This window comes from Cucumis sativus, chromosome 1, assembly GCF_000004075.3.
Source record: "Cucumis sativus cultivar 9930 chromosome 1, Cucumber_9930_V3, whole genome shotgun sequence".
Classification (NCBI taxonomy): Eukaryota; Viridiplantae; Streptophyta; class Magnoliopsida; order Cucurbitales; family Cucurbitaceae; genus Cucumis; species Cucumis sativus.
In genome coordinates, this window is record NC_026655.2 from 1,171,804 (window position 1) to 1,185,670 (window position 13,867).

Below are 13,867 nucleotides of genomic sequence, written 5' to 3' on the forward strand. Positions count from 1 at the left end.
ATTTAATTTTTATTTCAATTAATTAATAATTGATTATTTAACCAAACCCTAAAAAATGATCAAGGTTTGAAATTCTAAAAACAAATTAAAATTAAGTAATTCTAATTTGAGATTAAACATTTTTTTTTCGATGATGAAGATCAACGGCCGTAAATTAGTCAAGAGGAGGTCTGACGTGGTGGAAGAGGCCCCACATCCCTATTTATGTATATATATTATATTACACTGATCAGTTGCAGTTTCGCTTTCGCGCGCTCTCCACTCTCGTCGGGACACCGCCGGCCACTGCCATTGTCCGGTAGCCACTGGAACTTTTCAAAACCAATTGCCATTGCTGGATTCCTCGACGTCATCCACCACCATGCCAATTTTCTCTACAAATTTTCATTTCTACTTTCCACTTCCACTTCCGATCTCTCTTTTTTCTCTTTTCTTCTTCTTATGGCGTCCTTTTTTTCTTCCACTTTCCTTATCTTCGTTACAATTTTCGCCGCGTTCTCCACTTCTCGGTCTTCGACGATCGGAGTCGAATATATTTCGCGGCTTCTTGAGATTCAGGATCGCGAGAGAGTGCCTGCGTATGTCCAAGTTGCTGCAGCTCGTGGAGTTCTTCGTCGGCTTCTTCCTTCTCATCTCCCTAGCTTTGACTTTCAGATTGTTTCTAAGGTACTTGGCTGATTTTCTTTACAAGTTCCAGTGTTATCTATTTGACTGATGAAAGAAGTATAGACTACAGAGTAGTTTGTTAGAGAGATTTTGATTTGTTTTCCTAGGCACTCAAACATTTAGGAAAATGAAAGAATTATTGTACATTTAAAGTTTCGTTTGCTTATAGTGTCTGTTTTTCATGTTCATATTTCTCGTGGTCTTTCTATGTGTTGAATTTTCTCAGGACAAATGTGGTGGAGAATCTTGCTTCGTGATCAGGAACCATCGTGCGTTCAGGAAATCCGGGGATCCTGAGATTTTGTACGTAGAAACTATCTGCTAATCTTTTCATTCAGTTTGCCTTGATCTAACTGGCCTTTAAAATTGGATTAAGCTACTATGTTGCTTCTTGTTATTTAATAAGTGAAGGATCGGGAGTTCACATCACGAAAAATATTAATTCGTATTGCACAGTGTTCTTTGTATATAGAAATTATAATCGATCTCTTACTTTTCAACATGAACACGATTTCCAATATTTTTCTAGAATCGCTGGGGTCACTGGAGTGGAGATTTTAGCTGGCTTGCACTGGTATCTTAAGCACTGGTGTGGTGCACACATATCTTGGGATAAAACAGGTGGCTCACAACTGTTTTCTGTACCTAAGGCAGGCCTGTTACCTCGTATTCAAACAAACGAGGTTGTGGTTCAGAGGCCTATTCCTTTGAACTACTATCAAAATGCAGTTACATCAAGCTGTAAGGTTTTCTTTTTGGATTTTTCATTACATCCATCTCGTTGCAATGCACAATTTTCATAAATGAAATTGAATTACAAAATTGTGTTTCTCCAGTAACAGTTATTCGTTATTGTTTCGATACATATTTTTCTATTTTCACTTTCTTTGCTTCTGGTAGACTCTTTTGCCTGGTGGGACTGGAAAAGGTGGGAAAAGGAAATAGACTGGATGGCTCTTCAGGGTATCAATATGCCTCTAGCATTTACTGGGCAGGAGGCTATTTGGCGAAAAGTATTTCGGGTATGTTTTCCTCTATTTATAAGTGTTATGTTATTCATACTGTCTTCAACATAATGATATTTTCAGCAAGTGTGAACTGTCATCTTACCCTACATATGCTATAATCTCTGACTTATCTTAATATTTTTGATGATTGAAACAATGTTACTAATTGTGCATCATGGGACCATGGATGCAATAGTCTACATCCTTTGCACTATAGCAATACAAGTATAATATTACTCTGCTGCTTCCTGCTATTGGAAATTGTTTCTGGCATTATCTCAACTTTTCCTTACATTAGAAGCTTCTTTTGTTCATTACTTTCTTCATCATTGCTATGGTAGCTTTCATGTCCTTTTCTTCAAAAGAAAAAAAAGAAAAAGAAAAAAACAGCTTCCCTTGAGTTATAGGCATGCTCGTTTCCTACATTTTAATTTATGCAACAAAGTGGCTAAAGCGAAAAAGCTATCTCTAGTAATTTTTTTGGCTAGATCCTATTACAATTTACTTAGTTCAAAATATAGATCGATCTCATTCCACACTATATTTGCAGAAATTTAATATAAGCAACTCAGATTTGGATGATTTCTTTGGAGGTCCTGCTTTTCTTGCATGGTCACGTATGGGAAATTTGCACAAGTGAGTAGTTGCTTTGTAACTGCGTTGAAATTAGATCATTGTTGGATCGATATTCTACTCCGCTGGGACTAAAATGTAAGATAGAATGATAAATATATAATCATCGTCACAATCAACTACATAATCTTCCTGCTTTAATCAGATATATGTAGAGAATGGCTTAAATGTGGCATGTATTTTGACTCTTACATTTCAGTTCTAGTTATAAAAAACTCACTTATAATTTCTTATCATTGCGTTTTTAATATCAACACTCTTATCACAGATGGGGTGGGCCACTGCCGCAAAGTTGGTTTGATCAACAACTTATTCTGCAGAAAAAGGTTATTGGCAGAATGTTTGAGCTGGGAATGACTCCAGGTATTTTTTAAGCACTGTCAGATAATTTTTGTAGTACCTCATGTTGTAATGGAGTTCATAATTCTTTGGTCTTGACCCAGTAGGAAACTTAAGATTCTGTTTCATTTAAATATTTTCACTTTCATGCTGGTTTTCTTTTTGAATTGCTGTTTTAAAGCTTCAGTAATGTTGCTATAGTTCGTACAGCCTATTTACTGGACAAAGTTCTTGAAAGCTTTTGTGCTGGGAAGAATTTATGGACCATGGTTTTCTTTTTTCTCCTTTCCAGTTTTGCCAGCCTTTTCGGGTAATATTCCTGCTGCTTTCAAACAAATATATCCAGCAGCAAAAATAACACGCTTGGGAAATTGGTAACTCAACACTCCCTTATGGTCTTATCTTATATAAATTTCATATTTGGTATGGTTAATGATGTTTTTATTGTGTTGTTTTGGCATTTTCTTAGAATATATTTTGAAACATCCTGGAACCAGTGTTGGTCAAATCCATGATACTATAAAAGAACAAAAGTAGTCCATGATACGAAGAATGTGAATCACTTTTGAAAATAATCACTTTAGTGAACTGTTTGATGATATTTTTTGATTTTGTTTTTGGTTTTAATATTTTTCAAGGTTTTTTAAGTTTGTCTAGACGTGCTTACTATTTTAAAACAAAGTGTAAATTGAATGACTACTATTAAAATTTGAGGATTTTTAGGATAAAAACATTACCTAAAGAAAAATATTTAAAATGGAAAAAAAAAAGTGATCGAAGGATTAGTGGAAGGAAGCAGGCAAGTGAAGAGAATCTAGTGGAAAACTGTATACACAGGGAGAGTAGTAGGAGTGAATGTCTAAATAGGAGAAAGGCATGTGAATCGAGAGAAGTTAGAAATTTTATTTTTAGATGGAGTCGACTAGAAAATAATATATAGAGGAAGATCTCGAGAGGGATTAATGCCAGAAAGTATTGGGATAGAAGTTAATGAAATTATTTTGATTGATGAGTGAGAAAGTATATCTAACATGATTAATAAGAGAAACAATGGAGAGGAATTAGTAAGCTAAGTTATATAGAGAGAAGTTATTAAGTTGGAGCTAACATGAGTTCCATTCATTAGAAATTTACTGCCAAAATATGAAATGATCTCTTCATAGAGTAGTCTGACCAGAAAACCTCTTACTTTTTATTTGAAGCAACAACCTGCAGTAATCCTTCAAATCACGAGACCTTACAATGATGCTTGAGCAACAAGAAATTTTGCAGAGTACTTGTTTAACTAATGACAATGTCAATTGTCTCTATGCTACCATTGTCCTGCAGGTTTACTGTTCATAGTGACCCTAGATGGTGCTGCACTTACCTTCTTGACGCCATGGACCCTTTATTTGTCGAGATTGGTAAAGCATTTATTGAGCAACAACAGAAAGGTATTTTTAGACCTACGCGAATGAAATGTATGAGAACATATTTCATGCCTTTTCTTAAATGATGCTTGATGATTCTAAAGTCTGAAATTGCATTTTTTGGCCAGAATATGGAAGAACATCCCATGTATACAATTGGTATGGTGCTTGTTTCCTCAACATATTTTGTATTGTGTGCGGTTCATTTTTCTTTTAATCTTCACTGTAAGATGTGTATGGTCAGCTTTGTTACATTATAATAGCAGGAAAGCTAGCGAGAAACAAGCATTTAAAAATGGTGCAATACTGGTTTCGACAGTCTTTAAATTGTATTTTCTTCAAACATGAGAACTATCCGCCATCAATTTTTCACATCATGAATATCTTTTCACCTTACAGTGATACCTTTGACGAGAACACTCCACCTGTTGATGATGTGGAATACATCTCTTCATTAGGTTCAGCTATTTTTGGAGGAATGCAGGCAGGAGATTCTAATGCTGTCTGGCTAATGCAGGTAATTGTTAGTTCGTTTTTCCATGTAAGGGGCTGTTAGGCCAATTCACTTAATTCTCTGTATAGTTCCAATTTTTATGGATGTCCCTGAAGGGACCCAAATCACTAAGTTTTCTAAGTCATATCACAAAGCAAGTGGAACATGATATGGATTACTCTAGTGAATGTGCATTTCATCTCTTCTTGTTCTGTTTTGGTGAAATGTGAACTTTTTTCTCGATCTTCTTAATGAAATTTGTTCATGTACAGGGGTGGATGTTTTCATATGATCCATTCTGGAGGCCTCAACAAATGAAGGTTATAATCGTGCTTTATGTCACCAATTGCTCATGCAATCATACACGAATATATCTTCCTACTTTCAATCATCATTAGATCATTGCATGCATGAAGAATTTTATCAGGGAATCTTTGACTCAGATCCGCTGTGTTATTTGTAAATGCTAATTCATTTACTTGGGCTCGTTGTATCGTGTACCTTCTTTTATCTACTCATCTTTAGGGTTGTCATTGTGCATTACTTTCACTTCTGGTTGAAATTGGTGAGATTTTTCAGGCCCTTTTACATTCTGTCCCTCTGGGAAGGCTGGTAGTTCTTGATCTGTATGCTGAAGTGAAGCCTATCTGGATATCCTCTGAGCAATTTTATGGCATTCCTTACATCTGGAAAGTCTCTATTTCCATTCTTTTGCTTAATCTTAATGCTCATATCTAATAAATGGTCAAGGCTTAGGCTTACAGAAGGCTTTTTCCATAGCATATCAGCAATGTTGATGAGTATGTTATAATTATCAGTCAAGAATCGACATTCAAAGTTCCTTAGTTTTAAGTTTTCTTTATTTGTTACATTCATGAATGTCTAAAGTTATTTTTATCCGGCCTTGACGTTTTTTTAGTTGCTATACATTGGTTGATTATGTTGACAATCTAAGAACTAACCATTTAAAAGCAGTGGTGTTGAGAATGGCATGTTATATATCTTTTTACAAGCCCATTTTTATAAGTTAATAATAATTTGAAGAGAGAATCTCAAACCTACGGTTGATTTATTAAAGTTCCCTTGATTAAGGATTACATTATCTAATTTTTTTTGGATAAATTTTATATCCTTTTCAATGTAATTTCAGTCCAATGTTATCTTCGTGTTTTTACTTTATAAGAAAGATGTTTCTGGCAAGGCAATTTTAATACCCCATTTCATTTAGTTTGCAGGTTAAAACTGCAGTTATCTGACTTTAGCCGTTTCAAGAAACTTTTTGTAACAAAACTGCTTATCTCGTTAATTCTGTTGTCTTGAGCTAAAACTAGATTGGTTTATTGTTTCATTAGCCATATGCTATATTTCAATGAATGTGTAATACTCGTGAATTTTAGCTTCAATAACATGAATTTCTATTCACAGGTGCATGCTACATAATTTTGCTGGAAATGTTGAGATGTATGGCATTTTAGATTCAATAGCATCTGGACCAATTGAAGCTCGTAGTAGTCCATACTCGACAATGGTAAGATTTTCATCTACTATTATTTGGTGTCTAGATGTTGTCATAATGTTTTGGCAGCATATTGAACTCCTATGGTTATACAAATTTTTTATTCGAGGAGGAAACAAGTCTCTTTACTAATAAAAATGAGACTACCGCTCAAAATACAAGATGATTATACAAAGAACAGAAAATGTATAATTTAGGGATCGGTAGGCACACCTAGGCGTCTCAACTAGGTTGACACCCCTTTAGCACCCTCATCATCTCCAAAATAAATACCCAACTCTAGGTATACTAATTTTGATAAATACTCCAATAGTTTTATAAAAGTAAATTTGGTGCTTTCTTTCTCTCGTCCATAAGTGCAGCTCCAGGTATATATGAGTATTAATGCAACTTTGAGGAGATGAAGTGATTCTCTTTTTTTCTTTTCATTATTGAAAAAACGGCTTGAAATATTATTTTGGCATTTAATATTACTCAATTCTTTTATTTCTTTTTATTATGTAGTGAAGTGACAAATGGCTTAATCATAGTGGATTGTGGCAGCACAGTCACTCTGCCAATTACAATAAAAATTCTACCCATAACATATCATCTCTCATTAACATGTAAAAGCTTTATATTTAACACATCTATGAAGATATTACTAATTCCAATCTTCCTCTACCCTTCTCTTTTTCTCATATATCTGAGGTGTATCATTTATTTTGCAATGTTTAAGTTCGTTTTTAGCTTTGTCAACGGTGTTTTCATTTGAAGGTCGGTGTAGGAATGTCCATGGAAGGAATTGAACAGAATCCTGTTGTCTACGATCTTATGTCTGAAATGGCTTTTCAACACAACAAAGTTGATGTCAAGGTACAAATGTTTTACAATTATTTTTAAAATATAATGGCCCATTTGCTTCATTGCCAGTTGTATTCATGCTCCATGTGTGGAAAGCTGACAAGTGACATTGCATAGATTTAATCGAATATACGGAAGGGTCCATCATATGAAAAGGATAGTGAGATCATTTCTTTTCTGCCGTGCATATGTTCACATCCTGGCTAATGCCAATGTGGTTTTATTTTCCAAGTTGATTTCACAACTAGTTCTGTTGATGTCTTGCATGCAATGCATTATGAGAAGGAACTGACAGATGCGAAAGATAGAAAATGTTTCATAATAAATTCCATACAATTCATGAACAATCACCACAAGTTCTATGTAAAGTATCTAAGCATGGAAGAGAGCTGAGATCTATATGGAGATTAGAAATACCTGGAGCTATTATATAGATCAACTAACTTGCGAAGTTACATGAATTAAGCAATCTTCCTCAACTAACCAAATATAGGCAATCTTCTTTGCCAACAAATATAGGCAACTTCCTAAGCTATGCTCTACTATAATAGTAAGTATATGTTTTTTCTCCACCGACCATACTGATGTAGACGAAGCCCATAGGTCAATAATTAAGGCCATTTGCTTATTAAATAGCTAAGATATAATTTTCGTTTGATTCGTTACCCAAATATGAAATAATTGTTAACTTCATTGCAAATCATTCCAACAATAGAAAATTTCTTTTCTAGTTCAACAATTTCAGGTTTGTTCATAACATCTTGGCCAACATACTGCACACTTTCCCCATGATTTCTGAATTTTAGCTCTATCACTTTCTATTTTAAAGTTTATTTTTCTCCAATAGAATTTATTTTCATGATAGATTTTGCGCAATTGTGTTTATAGAAAATTTTGTTCCCATCAATTAAAATTTGTAAAATACTATCCTTTTATTTCCAGAAATGGCTTCCTCAGTATTCAGTCAGGCGTTATGGTCATTTAGTCCCTTCAATACAAGATGCCTGGGATGTATTATATCACACCGTCTACAACTGCACTGACGGTGCCAATGTAAGTATGAAAAAAACTGTGATGGCCATTCAACCTTTTCTTCTCTTTTGGTACTTCTACGACTAGTGTTTCCTGTCTTGTTGCTTTCAAATGGTCATCGCCGTTCTCCCTTCGTCTATTGTGTTAAAAAATGTTATGCTAACATATGTCTGTCACTATGGAAAGGACAAAAACAGGGATGTAATTGTGGCATTTCCTGATGTTGATCCATCGGCAATCTTAGTATTACCCGAGGGGTCCAACCGACATGGGAACTTGGACTCAAGCGTGGATCGCCTCCAGGATGCAACGTTTGATCGACCTCATCTTTGGTATCCTACTTCTGAAGTAATTAGTGCACTCAAGCTTTTCATTGCTGGTGGCGATCAACTCTCTAGTAGCAACACTTACAGGTTGACTCACGAATTTAAAATATCTCATCATTTACTTGAAACCTATAGAGATATCGAATATCGTCCTTTTCTCTATGTTGAAGTCTAGATTATTGAATTGGCATTTGTCACCACTCTTAGGTATGACCTTGTAGATTTGACCAGGCAAGCTCTAGCCAAATACTCGAATGAACTGTTCTTTAGAATTGTCAAGGCATATCAGTTACATGATGTACAGACAATGGCCAGCTTAAGCCAAGAGTTCCTTGAACTTGTCAATGATATTGACACATTATTGGCTTGTCACGAGGGATTTCTTTTGGGACCTTGGCTACAAAGCGCCAAACAACTCGCCCGAAGTGAAGAGGAGGAAAAACAGGTTCAATTCAAGTCCATTCTACCAATTATGAGAAAATTATACTAATAACATCCGAATTCTGACTCATCTCAAATTACAGTATGAATGGAATGCAAGAACTCAAATAACCATGTGGTTTGACAACACAGAGGAAGAAGCAAGTTTGCTTCGTGATTATGGTAGTGATTATTATAATTTATCATTGAGATTAGGCAATTGTACATTCAAATTTGACTTATTTAACCGCGACCCAGGAAACAAGTACTGGAGTGGACTCTTGGGCGATTATTACTGTCCTCGAGCTGCAATATACTTGAAGTTCTTGAAAGAAAGTTCGGAGAATGGATACAGATTTCCATTGAGTAATTGGAGGAGAGAGTGGATAAAACTAACAAATGATTGGCAAAGCAGCAGAAAGATTTACCCTGTGGAAAGCAATGGAGATGCACTTGACACATCCCACTGGCTATACAACAAGTACTTGCAAATACCTGAGAGCTCTGACCAATGAATCAGGCAAGTTATCCTGCTAGCAACTAAGATTTGAATGTTGCATAATGTTTATTTTGCATATTTTAATTCCTCTCCTGTTTTCTGTTTCGTGTTTGAACTAGTATTATTATTTCGCAGGTTTACAACCTCCTTTTCCTTCTACACAAATGGCCAACGACACAATTTATCTCCCGGTAATGCAAAACCATTTCTTTTTGTCTTTTAAATAGTATCATTGAGTTTCTTGTGAACGTTAAGCTTATTGTGTCATTTCCAATCCGAACATAATTTAACAGATAAGACATCAACTATCATGAATCTGTTGACCTAAACAAAATATATTTAATTATGATCCCAGCTCTTTGTATTTAAGAAAACAAACTATTCATTCGCTTTAGCAAAAAGAAAAGAAAAGTATATCATCCTATATTTTTGGTTTAAATATGGTTTTTGGTCTTTAACTATCACCTCTTGGTAAAAAAGGAGTCATGATCTTAATAACTAACTAAGAGAAAATATTGTTTCGGTGAAAGTTTTTTTATTTGTTTTCCATCTCATTCGTGATTCTTTTGAACATTTATGGCCTTTTGGAACAAAAATTAACTAAGATTATAATCACATTTTGCTAAGTAAATATTATTTAAAAATCTCCAATTAGCTATAGTAAACATATTTCAAAAACTTTATTATTTTTTTTTATAGTTTTTACTATTTGACATTATCATTTTTTAATTCTTTACTACAGATTTTTCTATTTTCTTATCAAACTGAAATAGTTTATACACCAAACACATATTATTATAACTCAATTAATACGTACCTCAAACACAAACTATTCTAATTTAAGTATAATAGTCTAGAACTCCTGGTCTTGTAACTAAAATTATAAAGTATGTATTATATGTAATAACAGGGAAGATGACAGCATCTAAAATCCTTTTTCTAAAGGGAAAACGAAGACTAAAGTTAAAATTCTGAAGGTTGAAAAGTCAAACTTTGCCATCCAAACTGTGGCTTTTTGGCCTGTACTTGCTTGACTAGTAACTACTATTATATTTAAACATCCAACTGTTGTTTTCCTTTTTGCATAATTATAATTGTATGCAATATTTTTTCAATTTGTTCCTTGTTCAAGGCGTTGATTTGAAAAGATTAAATTAAAATGTATGATAGATAGATAGATCATCACTTTGTTTCCAAGAAATAGCCAAATAAAACCTCATTATATTTGGCGTAGGCGGTGACCGATACTTTGGTAAGGTTTGGCCGTCGTTAGTTATTGACTTTATATGCTTTGGAACCTTCTTGAATCTCCATTATCTTATACCAACCTGAACCAACAAATATCACTTTTAACTCTCTTTTTCTTTTTATTAAAATATTATTTTAGCTTAGTGATTTAAAGTTAATTTTTAACAAAATTGGTTTAAATGTTAAGTTATTAAAATGAGTAAAACAATTTTAAATTCTATCGATGATGTATATTGTTATATTTGGTAACTATTTTAGCTTATCCTTTTTTAAAACATTTGTTGGTAAATCCATCAAATAGAAAACACTACTCGATTTGACACAATATAAAATAGTTTGTAGATATAACAAACTTAGACTCTAATATCCTTGTTGCTAATAAGAATGTATTACTAGTAGAGGTCTTTGTGATACTATGCATTTGATTACTTCCAACTCTAAAAGTGATTAACCAATGAAATTATCTTTCTTCCTCAATCGTACAACATTTTAAAATGAAAATCATGACGGTTCATACTAACTTACACAATATTTAATAGGTTAACTCACCATTAAAAATTTTGGGGGTGAAAAATATAACGTATTGGATAAGACTAATGAATTGTCCATCAATTTGGTAGAAAGCTAAAGTAAGCCAAAAATTAAATAACGCATAGATTTAATACTATTTTTAGAGCGAATGACTCAATTTTGAAAATCTCATAGCCAAAAGCCAGATAGGTTTTAAATTGATTATAAGGTATATCTACTCATACATCCATAAAAACAATATTCAAGTTTTTTTTTTTGCAAATGTATTTTATTAAATGCTGAGATAGGGATTTGAATCCAGAACCTCCAGTTGAGTTAAGTTCACGTTGGCAACAATATTCAAATTTAATTTGTTGATATCCAAAAAAAAAAAAAAAACACTTGCGCACATGCAATAATGGGTTAAAGTATTGTTTTGAACTCGGACTTCATGCTTTTAATTTGATTGTATTTAGTTCATGCATTGTCTACATTAGTTTCTATCTTTTGAATAAATCTTAAATTTAATCATTTTACATTTTGTTGAGGTTAAATTCAATGAAATTACTAAAACAAAACTATTGCGCTTGCCTATCGCCTTCTTACTAACTCGTTTTCCTCTCTACTCTCTTCCTTTCTCTCGTGATCTCGCTCTCCACCCATTGGTCTAGCTATTCACCAATAAATCCTTGATAATAAGAGCAAGTTGAAGTCGTTAGTTGGAGTATCAACATTTTTAAATTTCATTAAGGACGGAAAAATCATTTTCATACCTGCATCATTTAATTAATTAATTGTTATGAATAGTACACACAAAAATTAATCATAAAATATATTAAAAATTTCCAATTTACTCTAGAAAATTGAATGAAATTTTGCTATATTTTATAATATCTCTTATATAATATTTAAAATATTATTATATATATATATATTTAAAAAAAAATAGAAAAAACCAACCAATTATTTACACTCCTACAAAAACTCAAGATTTATTATGAACCGTAAATATTTCGATGAAATTGTATCAGATGACAAAAACATTTTTAAAAAAATATTTCATGACACCTGTTTTTTTATATTTAAAATATGACAAATAATCATTGATATCATACACTCTTAAATTTGTTATTTTTACCCTAAAGAAAATATAAATTTTTGTTTAATTTGTTATAATAAAAGAGAATTTTCGTGGGAGGTGACCTTACGTGTCCAAACAGCTTAAAGGAAAAGAACACAATATTTGTATGACTTTTCAATCACAATCCACACCTCATTCTTCCCTCTCTTTGAATCACTTCTCACGCTCTATAAATAAATACCCATTCCCTCTCACATTCTTTCATCCTTTCATTTCTTCTTCTTCATCTTCAATCCAAATCCATGGCTGCAGGCAACAACACCTCCTACGATTGGGCCGACCAGTGGGACTACAGCGACTCCACCGACGTAGTCTCGGATAACAAGAAGAAGACCGGCGGTGGAAATAGTTCGGCCAAGTATAAGCAGAAGGTCGGGGAAGGGCTTGGCAAGACCAAATCTGTGGCTTCTAATGGCGTCAAAAAGGTTAAAGAAGGAACCTCCCTTGGTTTCCAATGGATTAAAGAGAAATATAATAAAACTGCTCATAAGAAGTAGAATATTCATCCATTCTTTTTAATTAGTTTCTCTCTCTAGATCTCTGTAGCTGCTTTCATTTTGATTATTATCTTTGAGTTCTCTGTATCTTTTTTCTGTTTGGTTATACAGATGCATATATATGTATGTACACAATAGATTGTTATTATTCTTTTGTTAATATGATTTCATTTTATCTCTGTTTTCTCTTGATTTTGATTTCCTTTTCGATTCGATTGTTCGATTATTCTTGATCTCCAATTCTCCATTTCTCGGTTTCTTCGGACTATATTAGGTCAAATTCTTTCAGAGAAATTGATACACTCCCCATGTAATTTGGAAGAGAAAAAATCGGTTTGGATCCTTAATTCAACTTACTAAATCATTTATATTTGATGCAATTACGAAGAACGTATTTCATGAAGGAAAAAAAAAAAAAAAGTCTAGTTTTCAATTTTTTTCAATCGACTTGATATCTTAGATGTAAAAGTCGAAGGAAGAAACTAGAAAATTATGGAAAGTTTGAGGTGAAAGTTGATGTAATTTAGAAGGGTAAGTATATATATATCAAAACTAACTTTCTCTTCTTTAGTTTTCATTTGTGGGAAATGAGATTGTAAATTGTCAACTTATCTAATAAATATAATAAGCCATGTTTGAATGAACTAATTAACTATTCATTTTCATACCACATTTAAAGTCCATTGATACCAAAATGAAAAGAGTTATAAACTCTATTGATATATATTAATTAATGTAAAGATGACAAGACACATAACATATATATATATATAGCTATAGCTATCTAGTTGAGGGTAAACTCTTTACATGTTGTTTGAATAAGTATATTGAAGTAATTGAGTTGGCAATAGTTAGCATGCAATCTCTTAAACCCTCTTACAACTTGTTTTAGTAGTGTTAAAAGTGTTTTAATAAGTGTTTAAAAACTTGGTTTCTTGTTCCCTTAGTTTTTGTATTCAATAAATAAATATATATATTTATAATACAAAATTTGAATCTTTAACTCGATCTTACTAGTAAAGATTCATTATGGTAACATTGATTTGTTGTTTATACGTTTTTTTAAGTGTCAAGAAAGTGAGTTATGTTCGATTAGTTTGATGGTTGCGTACAACACTTTGTAATTACATTACCCAATTCAACAATCTAGTTATAGTCATAATTTATTTGTTATCAAAGGTTCTCCAAATTATCCGAAAATATCCTTACTTTCTCATTGCTCACTCTTTTCATGGACTTACCACTTTCTTATTCAAAATAATTTAGTACAAGGTAACTTTAAAAA

The 13,867-nt window shown here is 32.9% G+C and overlaps 2 protein-coding genes across 3 annotated transcripts; both read left to right on the forward strand.

Moving 5' to 3' along the window:
- The first annotated feature begins 255 nt into the window (after positions 1 to 255).
- LOC101210507 (alpha-N-acetylglucosaminidase) lies at positions 256 to 10,485 on the forward strand. 2 transcript variants are annotated; one of them, XR_970041.2, is made up of 21 exons: positions 256 to 666; positions 893 to 969; positions 1,196 to 1,407; positions 1,567 to 1,688; positions 2,224 to 2,309; positions 2,575 to 2,669; positions 2,938 to 3,019; positions 3,975 to 4,081; positions 4,186 to 4,216; positions 4,457 to 4,574; positions 4,823 to 4,870; positions 5,130 to 5,239; positions 5,976 to 6,078; positions 6,823 to 6,921; positions 7,852 to 7,962; positions 8,128 to 8,354; positions 8,475 to 8,712; positions 8,792 to 8,870; positions 8,946 to 9,207; positions 9,322 to 9,377; positions 10,097 to 10,485. XR_970041.2 is itself a non-coding variant. In XM_011660633.2 (20 exons), the coding sequence occupies exons 1-19, from the start codon at positions 442 to 444 to the stop codon at positions 9,200 to 9,202; spliced, it is 2,427 nt and encodes an 808-aa protein (XP_011658935.1). In that variant the 5' UTR covers positions 256 to 441; the 3' UTR covers positions 9,203 to 9,207; positions 9,322 to 9,560. The 2 variants fall into 2 exon arrangements, 1 of the variants encoding a protein (XP_011658935.1); XM_011660633.2 differs by lacking the exon at positions 10,097 to 10,485 and having other exon boundaries at positions 9,322 to 9,560.
- Positions 10,486 to 12,228: 1,743 nt separating this feature from the next.
- On the forward strand, positions 12,229 to 12,764 carry LOC105436119. The gene has a single exon (XM_011660705.2). The coding sequence runs from the start codon at positions 12,328 to 12,330 to the stop codon at positions 12,580 to 12,582; it is 255 nt and encodes an 84-aa protein (XP_011659007.1). The 5' UTR covers positions 12,229 to 12,327; the 3' UTR covers positions 12,583 to 12,764.
- The last annotated feature ends 1,103 nt before the right edge of the window (positions 12,765 to 13,867 follow it).